The 20,644-nt window shown below is 40.4% G+C and overlaps 1 protein-coding gene across 1 annotated transcript in view; it reads right to left on the bottom strand.

Annotated features, from left to right (window-relative positions):
- Nucleotides 1-20,644, bottom strand: part of gpr158b (G protein-coupled receptor 158b) — a 71,570-nt gene that overhangs the window by 14,866 nt on the left and 36,060 nt on the right. Inside the window, 2 exon segments of the mRNA XM_058757107.1 lie at nt 3,657-3,895; nt 4,022-4,131. Of these exon segments, the coding sequence (XP_058613090.1) occupies nt 3,657-3,895; nt 4,022-4,131 (349 nt within the window).

The raw sequence follows: 20,644 nt of genomic DNA, 5'->3' as shown, positions 1-20,644 counted from the left end.
GAAATTCTTAATTATCGCCCTGATGGTGGAAATGGAAATTTTATTTCTTAAAGTCACTTTCTAATTTGTGAAGCTCAATTATCTTTTACTGCACATCAGAAATATATTCTTTGGTTTTTCTCATTGTGATGGATGATTAAGGGAATTTGGCCTTTGTTTTCCCTCCTATTTATATTTCTGTGAAACAGGCAGAGGTGTAAAGTATTGGAGTAAATGTAACTAATTACTGTACTTGAGTATCTTTTCGGATACTTTGTAGCTGTACTGAGTATCAAAGATATTAACAACTTTTATTCTCTACTTCACTACATTTTTGAATGAGTATCTGTACTCTTTACTCCACTACATTTGAAATGAGTGTTGCAGTTACACATTACATTTTGCATGGTACCTAGATTTTCTGCAGCAGTTTATTTCTGCTACAAAATTCAATTCAATTCAATTCAATTCAAGTTTATTTGTATAGCGCTTTTTACGATACAATCGTTGCAAAGCAGCTTTACAGGAAATTAAGTTTCTACTATACACATACACATATATATACATATATACATACATGCATACACATATGCACACATGCACACATATATACACATACATATATACATACAAAAGATGTGATATCGCCAACTACAGGGCACTGAAAGTACTATATCTTGTGCGTTTTGCCCTGACTCACCCAAACTTGTCAACAAGGCTACTTTACATGAATGCGAGTTCCTTAGCAAGTAGTTGTGAATCACAGGTGTTTTATATATAAGGACATGACTGCAGCTGGCAATGAGGCTGAAACCAGCACATCCAGTGCAAGAACACTTTGACTTTTTAATTTAATTAAATTTAATTCAATCTTAATTTATTTATTTGCAATTTTGAGGTGTTTTATTTTGGTTTTAGAAAAAGCATGATTGCTCTCCTCACAAATCAGCTCTTTCTTGTTTTTGCTACATGTTCTCAAAATTTTTTGCTCAAAATTGTGAATATGAATGGGAATATATTTCAGATATATTTTACTCATAAGAATTTCTAGGGTTACCAGTAATTATGTCCAATGTGTATTAGAGAAAAGCATTTATTTCATAATGATATCACCCCCATTTTAAATTCTTATTCTCCAATGAAAGCTTAGATTTTTGTGATTTAAAAAAAATAAAAGATCTTAAGGATTAACAATGCACATTTGTTTTCACAGCCTTCTTTGATCATATTTACCAAAGGTACCAACAATTCTGACCATGTGTGTATATAGTAGCTGAAAAAACAATATATGAAAGAGTAGTATGTCCAGATTCACAGCAGCTATTCATATAACAGCAGGCAAGAAGTTTCCAGACAACCGACTACTTCCAAGGAGTTTCTGAAGTGTGCATCTGATGGACACTTTACTATCCCATGAGACCACTGGAGAAGATTTGTAAATGGCAGTGAAGAAAAGCAAATGATGCTGGCAGGACACGACAATGACTACATGACAGATAGTAGTACGTCCATTTTACATTCATAATACTCTCATTCATGCTCTATAAAACATGTTTTTTTTTGCAGTTGCAAAGTAAGTACTTATTCAAAAGAAGTGTCTACTCAGAGAGTATGGGCCATATTTTAACGATCTAAGCGCAAGGTCTAAAGCGCAAGGTGCACTTAGAGTGTGTCTGAATACACTTTTGCTAGCTTAACGACAGGAAAAATGGTCGCCGCACCCGGTGCATGGCCTAAAAGGGTTGTCCCTATTCTCTTAATGAGTAATGGGTGTGTTTTGGGTATAGCGTGCAATAAACCAATCAGAGTCTCATCTCCTATTCCCTTTAAGGGGAATCCGCCATGGCGGATTCGCTATTTACATGGTGGAATTTGCAAGTGCAAAGACTGAACACGTCTCGAGAGCAAACAGATGTGCTCATGCGAGAGCAAATAGGTAGCCTAATTCTGATACATGCAATGACTATCCATTATAACATGTAGGCATTTTGGTCGTCATGTGACACACAGCAGCCAACAGCAATTATGTTTTATTTATTTTTCCTTTTTATTCGATACATTCCCAAACACATTAACTATATCATGAAATATCTTGATTCTCACCTTTACTATGCTGATCTATAGTGGGCGATAGTCAAAGTAACCTAATAATGTAATCTATTAACTATGCATAAAAACCTGTCTGTTTATGGGTGTCATGCCATAACATATTGAAGATACACTCGCATTTTAGCTATGACTCATCTGAACACCTCTGATTGGTCATTGCATTCATAAGCTCAACAGAATCGTGAGTGATTGGTTATAATGAGCAGTGCTGTAAAAACGCGTCTGTATCTGGCTCAGTGCCAGCCAGCGAACGCAAATTTGAATTTAGCAGCTGATGATATGACGCACTAAACGTTCTCATCACTCCGTTGTGATTGTATGAAATATAGAAAATATTAATTATTTTATTAGTTATTTTTTCTCTTTTGGAAGCTGCATTCAAAATCCACTTGGCTCAAAAATCTGAGGGGGCACGTGTCCCCTCACTTTGAATGGGCATGACGCCTCTGGTGACCACAAACAGAGTACATTCTATATAGTATGAGTGTGGGTAGTATGAATGTAATCTGGACGTGCTACATTTGCTATGTTATCATTGTCATGTGACCTACAAGCATCGGCTGCTCAAGTCACTGCCATTCATAAATCCTCTCCCATGGCCTCATGGGATAGTAAAGTGTCCATCATATACACGCATCAGAATCATGCCGGGAGTAGCAGGTCATCTGGGTACTTTTTGCCTACTCAAGAATACTATGAATTTGGACATAATTTTTTGTGACATGCTGTGGTTTCGGATGCAGCCTATGTGATTTTAGGATGCAGCCACTGGTCTCAAACTCAAGACATGAGATATAAGTTTGAATTAATCAGTCAGTCAGAGTGGTCATCAAAGTCATTAAAGGTACTTTTTTTTTTTATGATTATAGTTTTAGTAAACTATACTGACCCTATGCTAAACGAAAAGTCCCCCCCCCCCCCCCCAGGAAAATGGGATAAATAAGAAATGAGACAACTGAGACTATCTTGTGTCTTCAAAAAGGACCAAAAAGTGCAATAAGTTTACCTTATATCTTTGTCCACCATTGAAATAATGCAAGTGAGAATGCCTTTGTTTGTATGCATGAATAGATATCATTTCCGGGCTGTCTCCATGCAGTTCCCCCTGTGCTTCATGCTGTAAGCAGAAGGTACTGGAGTTGTCAGAGAGAACCGTCTCTGCATCACTGGCCACGTCTCACACCCTCATGCCTTAAAGGCTGTCTGGCTACACTCAGATGATCCGATTATACATCCCACATCTCTTCTGTCAAAGTTGCATCTATAACCCTGAGACTTTGGCATTCTTGCCTTATTTTCCTTTTGTTTGAGGCTGCTGGTAGCACAAACGAAGGCGGCAGGTGTGTGAGATATTGACCTCTGCAATCTACTTCTTCATGATATACTTATTTATAATATTATTATAAAAAATATATAAAGCATATATGATGTCATATAATATTTATTGCTGGTTTTTAAATCTGCATCTCATCTATTGACATTCTTAATTGTGGTTTAATTGTGTCGCTGTCTGTATTTTGCTCTCCAGTGCTGGTCATAGTAGTATAACATTAAGCATAAGAACTGACCTGCAGCCATCATGTAGTCCCAGCTGTCCAGCAGGCACCTGCTGAACTGCAGGCCCTCTGGGGTAAAACCGATGTCGATGAGGGCATGATGGGTGTCAGGGCTCTGGCATACGGCTGAGGTCCAGGCCACGAGGAACCACACGACCACCAGCAAAATCACAGCAAGCAGACGCAGAACCCTCCAGTTGGTCATGTACGGGATCCGCTGGGCGGTGCGAGACAGGAACACCTTTAAAACCCTTGGTATGAGAAACATGGACAGGACAAAAATGATAAAAGTGGTAAACTAAAGCAACACTTTTTTCTTATGCAGACTTCAGCAGGAACATGATTGTTTACTGTGAAGTTGGCAGCATTATTTGTACCTGTACAGTTTGAGAATCACTGTTCCGTAGACGATAGCAAATCCGAGCAAACGGACCCATCTCAGGAGAATACACCGGAAAACACTTGGATTAAAATACTGTATCATAACCTGATGATACAAAGATACAAATGAAAAGTTAGTAAGTTGACTAATCACTGAATTTCTTTTGCATTCATTTCTTTATATACTAAGGCTATAATTATGATAAGAAGAACAGATCAGTTTCACAGTTTCACTGATGCTCTTCAGGAAACAGAAGGTAGCTGGCTCAGTCGCATGAGACCTGTCAAGAATATGTCCAAATTTCACATTAAAAATCAAAAGAAAGTAGTAAGGAATTATATTTTGCTAAAAGTAAATGAAATGACAATTTGCTGAAATTCACTCACTCTCAGACCATCAGATTTTGAAAAATGTAGCATTACATCACTTGCTCACCAATGGATGCGCTGCAGTGAATGGGTGCCGTCAGAACGAGTGTCTAAACAGCTGATAAAACATCACAATAATCCACAAGAAATTCACACCACTCCAGTCCTTCAATTATCATCTTGAGAAGCCAAAAATTGTGTGTTTGTAAGAAATTCATTCACCATTAAGACATTTTTAACTTAGAACCTTTGAAAACTGGCCAGAATATGAGTCCTCTTTCCACAGTATTCCTTTCTCCAGTGTGAAAAGTCATCTGGTCTGAATCAGGGGCGCCTGCAGGATTTCTTCCGAGGGTACGCACAGAGGTTTTTATTTTTTCATATGATCAAGCACCATTTACAAGCCAAAACAGTTCAAAATAGTTTTAAACAAGCATGTGGGTGAATTTTGATGTGCGAGGCAACAGGAGATGGATATTATTATGGATTATGGATTTGCATTTTGGCAATGGTTTAAAGTTAAAACACCTTTATGATAGATTTATTTCTTACAAACACAGCTTTTCGCTTCACAAGATGGTATGAACTGGAGTGGTGTGGATTTCTTGTTGATTACTGTGATGTTTTTTTCAGCTGTTTGGACTCTCATTCTGACGGCACCCATTCACTGCAGAGGATCCATTGGTGAGCAAGTGATGTAATGCTAGATTTCTCCAAATCTGATGAAGAAACAAACTCATCTACATCTTAGATGGCCTGAGGGTGAGTAAATTTACAGCAAATTTTCATTTTTGGGTGAACTACTCTTAATTGTTACAATAGTTTCACAATGCAACAGTGTTAATGGCCTTAAAAATAGGCTCAATTTACTTGATGCAAATGAAACACACTGACATATCTTTCAAAACTACATAAATATGCACAAATATACTCATGTTATTATGCATGTGAATGACGTACAAGTACAAGCTTTCCAGATTGTCTTAGTTTAATCCTTGTTCTTTATCCTCCCGAGCCTGTAAAGTGCTCCCTGAAATCCTCATTATCTGTCAAGCCTGGTGTCCCTTTTGTTCTGTGCCTGTCTTATTTAAAGCAGCAGAATTAAATAAATATCAGCACGGACTGATGGAAAGATGCATCTGTTCTTGTGTCTCCTAGGAGAATCACCAGTACAGCTTTCCAATCCACAGTCGTCCTCTTAAATGTGCAAACAGCAAAACGGCCCCTCCAGTATAATCAAAGAGCTCGCCATGTGCAGCTTCTAACCATGAGGAAGACTCAATTAGCAGCACTTCTCCTCTCAGATAAATAAATGAGCACATGACTTTTACACTCATTAGGAAAGTGAAAAGCTTGATAAGGCAGTTCATATTTGAACTGTCCACACAAGAAACTACTCCAACACTACAACCAAATTGAGAAAAATGCCTTTGTTATTTTATAGTCCTAGTTCTATTAGGTTTCCATCTTATAAACCTGCTTTATACTAGGCACAGAAATGTTCACCGGAAATCTTTACCAGGCGCATTCTGGGATTGAAATGCTGTCCAACTTGATGAGGCATTATGCTGATGTGTGGCAAAATACTCATGCAGCCATTTTTAGCAGCAGGTGCCACCGTTAGTTTCCAGAAACTGGCTAAGAACAAGAACTGTGTGCTACGTTCATCAAATCCATCTTCAGGTAAAAGCAGCTATTTTTTTTCAAATGCATCTATGGTGATTTTAAAAAACAGTTATTAAAAAAAGACACAAAAAAAAGAAAGTTAAAGTTGGCATACAACCCTGGTATAACATATGTTATTAGTAATTTATGATATACGTATATATTTAGTATATGAATTTACTTTTTCAAGCAGGAATGCATGATATCCTGTGATTGGTTAAATATTGTTATATTTGTTATGTGGCTTGTTTGAAGTCACTCTGGTTTTACATCAAGATGGACATTAGGAAGGGTTTTTTATTTTATTTTAGTATTTTGCACTTAAGAAATTCACATACAGGCAAAAATTGTATTTGTCAAAAAATATATGAAAACTTATTGCAAGCATTACGGCGTATATGGCATTAATATCCCATATATGCCACAATGCTTGCAATAAGTTTTCATATATTTCCTATAGCCGATTATTCTGAATGAAATGTGCAGATACAGTAGCACTTTATTTTAGAGTCCTGTTCTGTGTTTACATACTATGTACTTATTTCAGTACACACAATAACTGGGTAATAACTATAGGTATACTAACCCTGAACCTAACCTTAGCCCATGTTGTTACCTCATATTAGTTCCCCTTCAGGAACTCGAGCTGCGTCGGAAAACGCTATGGGAACATCTTCAGCGTGACCACGCTCTGAATCACATGTGTAATCAGTCCAATGGATGGGCGAGACGTAGGGACCAGGGAGCTTATTTTTTTCTTCAACACAACAACAAACAAACAACACTCCTTCATGGGTACATACATAAATATTTTTCCCCAAGGGACCAGGAAGCTTAAAAGCACGTGTGGTGGAAACAGCGGTAGCTTTCTGTCATTCAGCAAGCGCTCTGTGTGTGTGTCAGTTCACGATCTGTTTGTTAGTCCTATTTACTTTTGTTTGTCCAATATCATGCCAAGAGCCAAAGACAAGCATAAGGGCAAGAGCAGGCAGCATTATAGGCTGTGTGTTCATCTCTGCCCGCGCTACATTACGGGTGGGGATACACACAGTCTGTGTGTTGTCTGCTTGGGAGCGAAGGACGCAGAGTCGCCTCTCGAGGGAGCTGACTGCCCACATTGCTTCAGGGCGCAGCGGTCTCCAGCAAGCGCTTCTCTCAATCTCCGCCCGGAAATGTAGCGGTACTGGGAGGCTCGCTACCTCCACGGAGGTCTCTAGAGCAGCTAGATCAGCCGTCCCCTGCCGGTCCTACGCTTCAGGGCACCGAGATAGCAGCTCTGATAACACCAGAGGTCAGTCTCGAGAGACTGATTCCCTTAGTAGATTATTTGGCAGAGTGGAAAACTGTAGAAAAAGGCTACCGTATTCAGTTCGGTTCTCCTCCGACTCGTTTCTATGGGGTGATTCCCACTCTGGTGGGCCCCGAGCAGGCTCTGGTAATGGAACAAAAAGTAAACGCTCTCTTGAGGTCATCGAGGTGGTCCGGGTTCTACAGCCAGTTCTTCATCATTCCGAAGAAGGATGGAGGATTGCGTCCCATTTTAGATCTGCGTCAGTTGAACCGCTCAGTCATGCGACTGAAGTTCAGGATGCTCAGCATCTAACATGTCGTGTCTCAGATCAGGTCCGAGGACTGGTTTGTCACGATCGATCTAAAAGACGCATACTTCCATGTACCACGGTCGGTTTAGCCAGTCTGTCTGCTTCCTGACCTGGGCTCCAGTACTTGACTAACTAGTTCACTTCACCTAGATATCACTCTATAGAGACTGTGTCTGTTCCCCAAACTAGAAAATACAGAAAACATCCAAACCAAAGTAATAGTAACAATTTAATTGATGTTCAACAAATAAAAAAACGATATAATACAGATAAACGCATGATAAAGCTTGGCTTATTGAATATTAGATCCCTTTCTTCAAAAGCACTTTTTGTAAATGATATGTTCACTGACCATAAACTAGATGTGCTTTGTCTGACAGAAACCTGGCTAAAACCAGATGATTACATTACTTTAAACGAGTCTACACCCCAAGATTACTGTTACAAACATGAACCGCGTCCAGAAGGTAAAGGGGGAGGTGTTGCTACAATTTATAGCAATATTTTCAGTATCTCTCAGAGGTCGGGTTTCAAGTATAATTCGTTCTAAGTAATGGTGCTTCATATAACGTTATCCAAAGAAACAAGTGTTAATGATAAATCCCCTGTGATGTTTGTACTGGCTACTGTATACAGGCCACCAGGGCACCATACAGACTTTATTAAAGAATTTTCTGATCTTCTATCGGAGTTAGTGCTGACTGCAGATAAAGTCCTAATCGTTGGTGATTTTAATATCCATGATGATAATGAAAAAGATTCGTTGGGATCAGCATTTATAGATATTCTGAACTCTATTGGTGTTAAACAACACGTGTCAGGACCTACTCATTGTCGAAATCATACTCTAGATTTAATACCGTCACATGGAATTGATGTCAGTGGCATTGAAATTTGGCAGCAGAGCGATGATATCTCAGATCATTATCTAGTCTCCTGTATATTCCATATAGCTAAAGCTGTAAAGCCAACTCCTTGTTACAAATATGGTAGAACCATTACCTCTACCACAAAAGACTGCTTTATAAATAATCTTCCTGACTTATCTCAGTTCCTCAGCATATCCAATAGCTCAGAACAACTTGATGATGTAACAGGAACTATGGACTCTCTCTTTTCTAGCACTTTAGATGCGGTTGCTCCTTTACGCTTAAGGAAGATTAAGGATAAGAGTCCAACACCGTGGTATAATGAGCACACTCGCGCCCTAAAGAGAGCAGCCCGGAAAATGGAGCGCAGCTGGAGGAAAACTAAATTAGAGGTATTTCGTTTAGCTTGGCGGAAAGTACCCTATCCTTCAGAAAAGCATTAAAAACTGCTAGATCTGATTACTTTTCGTCTCTTCTAGAAGAAAACAAACATAACCCTCTGTATTTATTCAATACAGTAACTAAATTAACGAAAAATCAAGCATCAACAGGTGTTGGCATTTCCCAAGAGCATAGCAGTAATGACTTTATGAACTACTTCACTTCCAAGATCGATACTATCAGAGATAAAATTGTATCCTTGCAGCCGTCAGCCGTCAGCTACAGTATCGCATCAGATAGCGCACTATAGACCCCCTGAGGAACAATTCCATTCATTCTCTACTGTAGGAGAGGAAGAATTGTATAAACTTGTTAAATCATCTAAACCAACAACATGTATGTTAGACCCGATTCCATCTAAACTACTAAAAGAGCTGCTTCCAGAAGTCATAGATCCTCTTTTGGCTATTATTAATTCATCATTGTCATTAGGATATGTCCCCAAAACCTTCAAATTGGCTGTTATTAAGCCTCTCATTAAAAAAACACAACTTGACCCCAAAGATCTAGTTAATTACAGACTGATCTCAAATCTCCCTTTTCTGTCAAAGATACTAGAAAAGGTAGTATTCTCACAATTATATTCCTTCTTAGAGAAAAATGGCATCTGCGAGGAATTCCAGTCAGGATTTAGATCGTATCATAGTACTGAAACTGCTCTCATTAGAGTTACAAATGACCTGCTTCTATCATCTGATCGTGGTTGTATCTCTTTATTAGTTCTACTGGATCTTAGCGCTGCGTTCGACACAATCGACCACAACATTCTTTTGAATAGACTAGAAAACTTTGTTGGCATTAGTGGAAGCGCCTTAGCATGGTTCAAATCGTACTTATCTGACCGCCATCAGTTCGTAGCAGTGAATGAAGAGGTATCATATCGATCACAAGTGCAGTATGGAGTACCTCAAGGCTCAGTACTAAGGCCGTTACTTTTCACGCTTTACATGTTACCCTTGGGAGATATTATCAGGAGACATGGTGTTAGCTTTCACTGTTATGCTGATGATACTCAGCTCTATATTTCTTCGCGGCCTGGTGAAACACACCAAATTGAGAAACTAACGGAATGCATAGTCAATATAAAAACTGGATGACGAGTAATTTTTACTGCTAAATTCTGAAAAACAGAGGTGTTAATTATCGGACCTAAAAATCCTACATGTAATAACCTAGAACATTATCTAACACTTGACGGCTGCTCTTGTCAGTTTTTCTTCATCAGTTAGATGACCTAGGTGTGCTGTTTGATAGCAATCTTTCATTTGAAAGCCATGTTTCTAGCATCTGTAAAACTGCATTTTTCATCTCAAAAGCATATCTAAATTGCGACCAATGCTCTCAACGTCAAATGCAGAAATGTTAATTCATGCTTATGACCTCAAGGTTAGACTATTGTAATGCTTTATTGGGTGGTTGTTCTGCACGCTTGATCAACAAACTACAGTTAGTCCAAAATGCAGCAGCTAGAGTCCTTACTAGAACCAGGAAATATGACCATATTAGCCCGGTTCTGTCAACACTGCACTGGCTGCCTATCAAACATCGGATAGATTTTAAAATCTTGTTAATTACTTATAAAGCCCTGAATGGTTTAGCTCCTCAGTACTTGAGCGAGCTCTTATCACATTATAGTCCTCCATGTCCAATGCGTTCTCAAAACTCTGGCCGTTTGATAATACCTAGAATATCAAAATCGACTGCGGGTGGCAGATCCTATTCCTATTTAGCACCCAAACTCTGGAACAATCTACCTAACACTGTTCGGTAGGCAGACACACTCTGTCAGTTTAAATCTAGATTAAAAGACCCATCTCTTTAGCCTGTCTTACACATAACACACTAATACGCTTCTATTATTCAAATCCGTTAAAGGATTGTTAGGCAGCATTAATTAGATCAACCGGAACCGGGAACACTCCCCATAACACACAATGTACTCGTTACATCGTAAGTAGAATGGCATCTACGCTAATATTTGTCTGTTTCTTTCCTATTCTGTTTCTCAGTCCGTATCCGGTCAGATGGTGGATCAGCACCAAGAGATGATGTCTACAGCCCTGATCGTCAGCGGAGACCAGGACACCCAGATGACCCCCACAGACATATCCCCAGTGAAAACCTTGATTAAATACAATAAAACTAAAAAATAATAAAATACCTAACTACATAATACTACTATTGTTAGAAATTGCAACAAAATTAAAATAGAAATATAAACTTTTGAACTGCGGGTTTCGTCTGGTCAGAGGAGAACTGGCCCCCCGACTGAGCCTGGTTTCTCCCAAGGTTTTTTTTTCTCCATTCTGTCACAGAGGGAGTTTTGGTTCCTTGCCGCTGTCGCCTCTGGCTTGCTCAGTTGGGGACACTTAATTTCTAGCGATTATCGCCAATTTGATTGCACAGATAATATTTAAACTAAACTGAGCTAGACAATGACATCTCTGAATTCAATAATGAAATGCCTTTAACTGAAAATTGAGTGTTTAATCTTATCATTATACATTACTGACACTCTATCCTTTAATTTGATACTGTTAAGTGCTTTGACACAATCTGTATTGTTAAAAGCGCTATATAAATAAAGGTGACTTGACTTGACTTGACATGTATCCATCCTTCCTCAACACAGGAAGTTCCTGAGGTTTGCTTTTGGGGGCGAAGCTTACCAATATCGGGTTCCTCCGTTCAGCCTTGCACTCTCACCCTGCACTTTCACGAAGTGAGTGGATGCTGCTCTGCCTCCACTGTGACTCCAGGGCATCCGCATACTCAGTTATCTCGACGATTGGTTGATATTAGCTCAATCGGAGCAGACGATGGTTTGGCATCGAGATGTTGTTCTCGCCCACATGAGAGAGCTGGGGTTGAGACTGAATGCCAAGAAAAGTGTGCTTTCTCCAATACAGAGGACCACTTATCTTGGCGTGGTGTGGGGTTCGACCACAATGCAGGCATATCTGTCTCCTGCTCGGATCGAGTCGATCCTCACTACAGTCACGAGAGTGAGAGAAGGCTGGTCACTCACTGCCAAGCAGTTTCAAAAACTGATGGCAGCTGCATCCAACGTGATACCTTTTGGCCTGCTGTACATGAGACCCCTACAGTGGTGGCTCAAGACCAAGGGGTTCTCCCCGAGGGGAAATCCGATTCGCATGATCAAGGACACGTGGTGATGCTTTCGTGCCTTAGACATGTGGAGGAAACCTGGTTTTTGCCACAGGGCCTGGTGCTGGGAGCTCCTTGTCGTCGCGTAATGCTAACAACGGATGAGTCCCTCACCGGCTGGAAAGCAGTCATGAGTAGCCACCCAGCCTGCGGTCTGTGGAGCAGCCGCCATCTCACGTGGCACATCAACTGCCTGGAGAGGCCTAAGAGGCCACCATGTGTTACATCAACCACCAGGGAAGTCTGTGTTCGCGCCCCCTTTACAGGCTGGCGCACCAAATCCTTGTGTGGGCCCAAGGGAAACTCCTCTCGCTTTGAACCTTTGTGAGGTTCTATGACCTCGATATTCATGCCATTCCCGGCTCCTCTGTTCTCTCGCCTTAGTTGTGCTCTTCCACACTAGGCAGGGATTTGAAAGTCTGGCGGCGTGGGCATACTGGTTCACATAGCGTTTTCTGACTCAGTTTGAGTTCCTGAAGGGGAACATCTCCAGGTTACGCATGTAACCATGGTTCCCCGAGGGAACGAGACGCTGCATCTCCCTGCCATACTTCCAGCATCCCTGCAAGCGTTTTGTTCATTCTCCAGAAGCTGCCACTGTTTCCACCGCACATGCTTTTAAACTTTCTGGTCCCATGACATCTCGCCCATCCATTGGACTGATTACACATATGATTCAGAGCGTGGTCACGCTGAAGGCGTTACCATAGCATTTTCCGAAGCAGTGTCTCGTCCCCTCTGGGAATCATGGTTACATGCGTAACCTAGAGACATTTCCTGGGTGAGTACACCGGAAGTACACAAACTGCAAATTAAACAGTAACCACCAATATTGATAGTGCACTGTAACTTGTATTAAAGTGGAAGAGACTTGAAGTGAAGCTGCTACGGCGATCTGTCACACCACATTTAAAAGTGTCAAAATGGCATTTATGGTTTGAATTTTGTAATAAAATGCACAGGATTTGAAAGCAGAAGTAACAAAGCACAAAGCGGTGCATCCCTATCTTGAATTATAAATTTAGTGTACTGAAGAAATTCACATGTAGGCATAACTTATATTTGTCAAAAATGTAAGTCTTTAAGATCAAAACATCTATAGGGGCATGAGAAATGCATGTTTTTTCTCTTATTTTACTACTGGGCCGCAAATATACACTCTACACTATTCTGGTTTCAGAGCCACTTTGGGCTCTGTGATTGGGTTCCAACTTGGGTCAGCATTGAAGAGGGTTCTTGCTCCCCAGCCTCACCAGCTGCACTATTGTGTGGTCCTCTTACTGCCATCTCACGTCTTCCATACGGTAATTCCATTGTCCGACAATCATTACGAATTTGGTCCCAATTTCGAACCCATTTCAGCCTTCAACGATTGCCATTGGTCTCACCGATTAATCGTAATCCTATATTCCCCCCCTCTCTTAATGATAAAGCATTTAATAGTTGGCAGAGAGCAGGTATCTCAGTAGTTAATGATATCTACATTGATAATATTTTTCCCAGCTTTTCTTAGTTAACACAAAAATTTACCCTTTCTAGTGCTCACTTTGTCAAAAACTAATTTCCCAACTTTCCAAATCTTCCACCTAAATCACATCTAGATCAAATTCTTGAAGTACCATTAAATAAAAAGGGTGTATTGTCTACTCTATACAGGCTGATCTCCTCTATCTCTACTCCCTCTCTCTCTTTTGTGGGAATCAGACCTTGGCCTCACATTTGAAGATGAGATTTGGAGTCAGATATTGTCCCGTGTCCATACCTCTTCTATTTGTGCACGACATAGTCTTATTCAATTAAAATTTATTCATCTAATTTATTGGACAAAAGTGAAGTTGGCAAAGATTTTGCCTGATGTGGATCCTATATGCGATCGTTGTCGTCAGACCCCCGCAGACTTAATACATATGTTTTGGCTATGTCCATCCATAACCTCTTTTTGGCTGTCAATTTTTAAATGTTTTTCTTCTGTAACAAAAAAACAGATTGAGCCTTGTCCTTTGGTTGCACTTTTTGGACTCCCTCCAAATGTCACAGGTTTGCCTGGATGTTCTGCAAACGCATTTGCTTTTTTAACATTATTGGCTAGACGGCGTATTCTTCTGTTATGGAAACAAAATCTTTCCCCATCCTTTGATGACTGGCTGACAGATGTTATGAGTTTCATTCATTTGGAAAAATTAGATACACAATAAAGGGCAACACTGGCATATTTTCTGAAACCTGGGACTCTTTTATTAATTTTTTTTCTGGTAATGTGAATCCTTCTTTTGAAGTTGGTTAATCTAATCATTAGGATGTCCTTATGATTGGGGCTTGATTTTGATAAAAAAAAACATATTGAGTATGCGAACGTGCACCATGTGTACATACTTTATTAATGTTTTGTTTGCTGATGCAAATGTGTACAATGTACTTGGGTGATTGTTATTTATCTTGCTTATTTTGTACACAATTTATACACTTCATAATTATGTAATGAGTTTTTATTTTATTTTATTTATTTATTTTTATTATTTATTTATTTATTTTGTCTGTTTTGTTTGTAAAATTTGGTATTGGGGTGGCGGCTAGGGTTGGGGGGAAAACAAAATTGTTTCTATTCTCTTGTATCGTCATTCTTCCATTATTATAAAAGTTTAATAAACAGACTAAGCAAAAAAATAAAAAAATAAATGCATGTTTTTGACATGTTCTATATATTAAATAATTGAAAACATCACATGGTCCATGGCTCATCGAGGCACTAGAAATGCAAGGCTTCAAACAGTTTCAGCGGTTAGCTCCTGTTTTGACACAACAGATCCTGGCAGTCGAATACTGTTGTTAAATTTCATTGTAAAACTGGTCTGTATCTGTACCGTCATTACTGTAGGGCAGGGAGTCAAGGACAACAACAGAAACGAAGCAACATGTTTGTAACATCAGACTGGAGACAAATAGGTGGCCCCCTTTTCCCTCAACACTCTGCCATTAATTAATCAGTGGATTTATTTTTAACAAGTTGCGCTAGAACTTGATGGACTCATTAATAATGCATAACGCTGCACAGCAGAACAGCAGCATGTGGCAGAGCACATCACCACAGAAAACACACGCAGCCATAGAGCATAGAGCATAGAGTGCAAGCACATATTTGATCACTGACAACAGTCATCTGTTACATACAGAGATCAAAATCAACTTGTTGTGCCATGAAAACTGAATTTGTTAGAAAAAGGGAACATGAAACACATTTGCAACCCTGACTTATGTAATGTGGCGTGAAAAAGGATATTTAACTTCAAACGCTTTATATTAACTTTAATTGTGATCATATTTTAAATCTTTACACTCTGCATGTACGTTATATATTTATACTCTTCTCATCCTATTTTCACTCCAAATTGGTTGGAATGTGTAGAAATTTACTGGATTGTGAAAAGTAAATGTTAAATATTAGAATAGAGCCAGGTGGTTGGAAGAGAGAACTTGAAGAGAAAAAAAACAATACATGCACTGATGATCAAAAATGTTTACTTTAAGAGATGGAGCAGATTACATTAGGGTTTTTATGATGAAAACTATAATGTTTTATTTAATTTATATAAATAATTTATGAGCCTTTATGATGTTGTGAATGCTTTTTATTAATGCATGACATCATCTTACAACAAAGAAAAATTCCCTGCTTTATTTTTTTTTTATTGCTAATATCAATTTTTGTAACATTTAGGGATGAAGATCACTAAACCAGTGATCTTTAACCTTTTTAAGGACAAGGATGCTTTTATGGATAGACAGCCAGAGCAGGGCAACTCTTCATGTAAAATTGAGTGTTACATAAATCCTTGCCTGTGATAACAAATACAATATTCATGAACTTTCATTTCAAAGCTATTAAATTAAACACTATTGATGTTAAAACTGTCACAGTTATGGACATTCTCTGGTGTTTTCTCCCTCATGTGCCCATATTCATATCCACTTCATCTGCTTTGTCATCCTGGTAAGAAATCTCACCCAACCTCCCTCTCCCGCCTCCTCTCATTTATCTGTGCCCTTCCAAAACACCCATTCTGCTGGATCCCGTCATGCCCCCTCTTCTCCTGCCTTTGTTTGAACAGTCTACCCTGAGCTATCTGTCAGCCCTGAACTATCTGCCCTATCACTGGCGCTCACAATGCTGGGAGTGCCCTTGTGGTGTGTGTGTGTGTGTGTGGGCAGCACACACCTTTCCCATACCCCCTGAACATCCTGAAATCCCACCCAGCCTCCCTCTCCCACCACCTTTGCACCAGTCCTCACCATTGCCACCGCTGTCTACTGGCAGCCCCTCTGCTCACCCTCAGCCCACCATTTGTGCGGTGGGATCGCCCGCAGGTCTGCCAGTCTCCATCGGCGTCGTGGCTGGAGGATCCCTTGTCCTGGACTCCGCCTTGGCCCTTCAATCCAGCGGCTCCACCATGGCTCCTAGCTCCCTCCTCTCTGCCGTGGCCCATCAGTCCACCAGTTCCGCCAGGCTCCCTCATCCCTACGGCCCCGCCTTGGTCAGTCATCGACCATCCGCCGCCTCGGGACTCCACTCCTCCGGCTACACTTCGTCCCTCCGTCCCTCTAGCTCTGTCAGGCTCCTCCTTCCCTCCGGCTCCACCTTGGTCCTCTGTCGCTCCGGCTCCACCGTGGCCTTCCAGATCCCTGCTTCCGCCTTGGTCGCCTGAGCCATCTGCCCCGTCTTGGCCCTTCGGATCCTCCTGTCGCCCTGGCTCATCGGCTCTCTGTCCCTGCCTCGGGCTCCACCTCCACCTACTCCGCCGCCATCAGCTGCCCCCCTGGAGCCATCAGCCCTTTCTCCACCAGGGCTCCCCCCTCCGTCGGCTCCACCGTGGGCCGCCATCATGCCTGCCGCCTGGGTCCCGCCTGGCTCCTCCTGCTCCAAGTCCCTCCTGTCTTCTCCCTGGCTCCTCCCTCCGTCTGATCCACCTTGGCACCTTCTCTCTCCACCTTGGACTCCATTGATTGTGCTCCTTCCAGGTGTCCATCCTCCACCAGAGCCTCCACCTGTCTGGTCTGCCTGCCTTCCTGCCAGCCCTTTGCCATCACCTGTCACCATCCCTTCTCCACTCCTTGTGTCCTCCTCCTAAGTCCCCCTCCGTCCCTCCCTTTTTGTGTCTATGGCATGAGGTCGCACCCTCCGGGAGGAGGGCGAACTGTCACAGTTATGGACATTCTGTTGTGTTTTCTCCCTCATGTGCCCATATTTGGTCGTTCCTGTTCCTGTCCACATTGTGTCATTATTAGCTTACTCCCATCACCTGTTTGCCCCTCATCAGCTGCCCAATATAAAGTCTCCTTTCTGTTCAGTTTTCTGTCAGTTATTGTTTAGTGTCACATGTGTTTGTTTAACCTGGAGTATTTACCTTTCGTGTATCGTGTGGATTCTAATTAAAAGCATTTATGTGGATTACCTTCATCTTCCTTGGACCAACCGTGACAAAAACCACATACCTGTACATAACATCTTAAGTTTATCTTTTATTGTAAATTCTATTCTATATTTCAGAGGGTAGCAGCAAATTAATTTATATAGCATTTTTATACAATAGCCTATATATTAGCTGGTATAGTTGATGAAAAAGATGAGACTGTGTAGTGTTTAGTTTTTAAAAAATGACATTTAAAAATAATAACTATCTCTATTCAAAATCTCTCAAAAAATATAGACCTCCAAAAGTATTCTTTGAATAAAATGACTAAACTTGACCAAATCTCTTTAAGGCAAGTCATTTCACATTTGAAATGCCTCTTGGGCAACTCTATTTCAGTCATGCAAGGGCAGCTCCTATCTCTTTGAATGGGGAAACTCCAAATTATCCAAAACTGTTCACCAGGCTTATGATTAAATTTCATATTTTAAATCACCAATGAAGTCTGACAACAACAACAACTGTATTATATATGTTGTTTATTATGTTCAAATAGCATTAAAAAGCTTGTTTTTCAGACTAGACCAGCCAATGCGCATGTGCAGTACTAAGTGCACGCCTCAGAATGATGACAGTTTCTAAAGCAACCGGAGCTTCTACCAGCAGCTGCAGTGATGCAATGGGCTCTTTTGTTCACAAGGCAGGACTATTCCTCCATATTGCGCATTGCACTTCCTCCTATTCATATGTAATAGGAGTGCACCATCTTTTTATAGCTAAAGTCTTTGACTTGACTGAACTAAAAAACAGGATAGTTCGACTCAATATAATAAAAACTAAAAAGGACATTTGACGCAAGACTAAGGCTAAGACTAAATTAAAACAGCTCTACAGAGGACAAAGTTCAGTGTTACAAAGTTCATCAGTTGCAGTGCGAAACAAATTATATCCAGCCATAAAGAGCTCTAAAGAAGACAATTGTGTCATTATTGAGATCAATTAGGTTGACATTGATTCAATGTTGATCAATTAATCAAAATATGATCAAATGAAGGAGACAAGCATTACAATAAAACATATCCAGACATGTGATGTAGTCAAGCACACTTTCTTATTCAAGAGCAGACTGAGGTGTCTGAACAGAGTGATGCTGTACAGTCATAGTCAGACTGCATTAGTCTGCTGCATCCTCCACAACCTCACACTCACTTTTTTTTACATATTTTTATATGTTTGTGACATTATCTGTTTTTCATTATTCCTGTAGTGAATACAGAGATAAAGTGATAAATTAAAAACACCGTCAGCGGGTGCAATCCATTCCTCAAATCCCCCATTTAGAAGTTCCCATCCCTACCCTGTTTCATCCTCCCTCATCTCTCATATAAATGCAGGAGCTGTTGACTATCGCAGATGGTCTGGGAGGTGTGCTTAGCTTAAGAACAGAGAAAAATACCACAGAGACAGGAGCGCAACAGACGATGTGCCTGTTTTTAATTGAACGGGAACACAGAATCACTGCAGCTGAGGAATTCAGCTTTGACAGATTCAATTTTGAATTTATACAAGATGGAAAAGTATTCACAAATGAGATGTGATCAAATATAGGGCATCTCCCATTGTGTTTGATCAAAGTTTCATTCACAGCAAAAAATTACACAAGTAATCTAGCTATTACATTGTGAAGACGCTCCGATGGGGTTTGGAGTTTGGAAATGTGACAAGAATGAGACCTTGATTTGCATTTGAAATGGTTAATCTGTGTGAAAGCTGGTCAACGAATACTTAGCTTTGACTCAAACTGAAAATAATGTCACTGTTTCAGCATTGAACAGGCTTATGTAATACACTACCAGCCAGGTACAGGGCCAAAATGAAAAGCAGACCATTGCATTTCAAAGTGCCTCAGGAGCAGAATGTACAAATCAGTCAACTGAGGATAAAACCAAGAAATTATAATGGATCTTTACAGCTGCATCCTGGCTGCCTGGTCCTTCAAAGTTAACATGAAATTAAAAATGCCCCTAGTCTTATTGGTCTTGTTTCCATCTAGTATTAGATCCTATGTGGCAATCCGATAAAAAATGGTCAGCCAGGATGCATTGCTGTTTTTTTCTGGAAATCACATGAATTCAAATTTCACTGAAACCCTCCCCTCCTACTGTTTTACCCATCATCACTTGCAGGAACCCATAATACTCGGCTTACAAGCTAATTAGAAAAGGGATGAATGAAAAGGTAAAGGAGCGCATCTTGTCTTTTATTGAAGCCTATGTATTTTGGTACAACGCCACAGCTATACTCCACCAAAAAATGAAAATTCTCTCATCATTTACTTACCCTCATGCCACCCTAGATGCAAATGATTTTCTTTTTTCTGTGTAATACTAATGGACAATTCTGAGCGCGAAAGATCATATTTTGAGTGCATTGAGTGCATTTTGCATGTGCAGACCTTCTCTTTTGCGCGTGCAACGTTTCACAGGCTTGCTCCCCTGATGCCCGCCCTCAGTGCTCTCTAAACGCCGACAGCTCGCTTGCTCAACACAACCCAGCGTTACAGTATGCCATAATTCCAGCCAATCAGAGACGAGACTGCTAAATTCTGATTGGCTGCTTTGACAACCAATCACAACATTCCCTGCATTATCGACAACAGTGGAAGAGGAAAAATACAGTGCGTGCATAATTATTATGTAAGTTGATATTCTGATCATACTTTTTCCAAGCACAATTGACCAATTCCAAACGACTTGGCAGAGTGTGGGAGAGATATAATCCCATACGACACCAGCAGGTAAAGTTACAGCAGGAGTCAGTATCTCTCTTGCCTCCCCTGAGCCCACTGAATTTTAACAGACAGAGAATGAAAGAGGAAAATCACATGAGAGGAGGCAATGCCTCCATCGCGATATGATTGGATATGACTGATTATGTTTGGCTGTGATTGGTTCATGTGATAAATACCGCCTCTTGTGTTTGTGTACGTTCCACATTCGCAAATCCATCTGAATGAACAATATAATGGCCTTTACAGAGCTTTAATGACTCATAATCCGAAAAATTAAAAAATAGTTAAAAGTTAACTATTAAAAAGAATA

Source organism: Onychostoma macrolepis, chromosome 02 (assembly GCF_012432095.1).
Source record: "Onychostoma macrolepis isolate SWU-2019 chromosome 02, ASM1243209v1, whole genome shotgun sequence".
Taxonomy (NCBI): domain Eukaryota; kingdom Metazoa; phylum Chordata; class Actinopteri; order Cypriniformes; family Cyprinidae; genus Onychostoma; species Onychostoma macrolepis.
The sequence above is the reverse complement of the archived record's forward strand: the minus strand, read 5'-3'. Positions and strand labels throughout refer to the sequence as shown.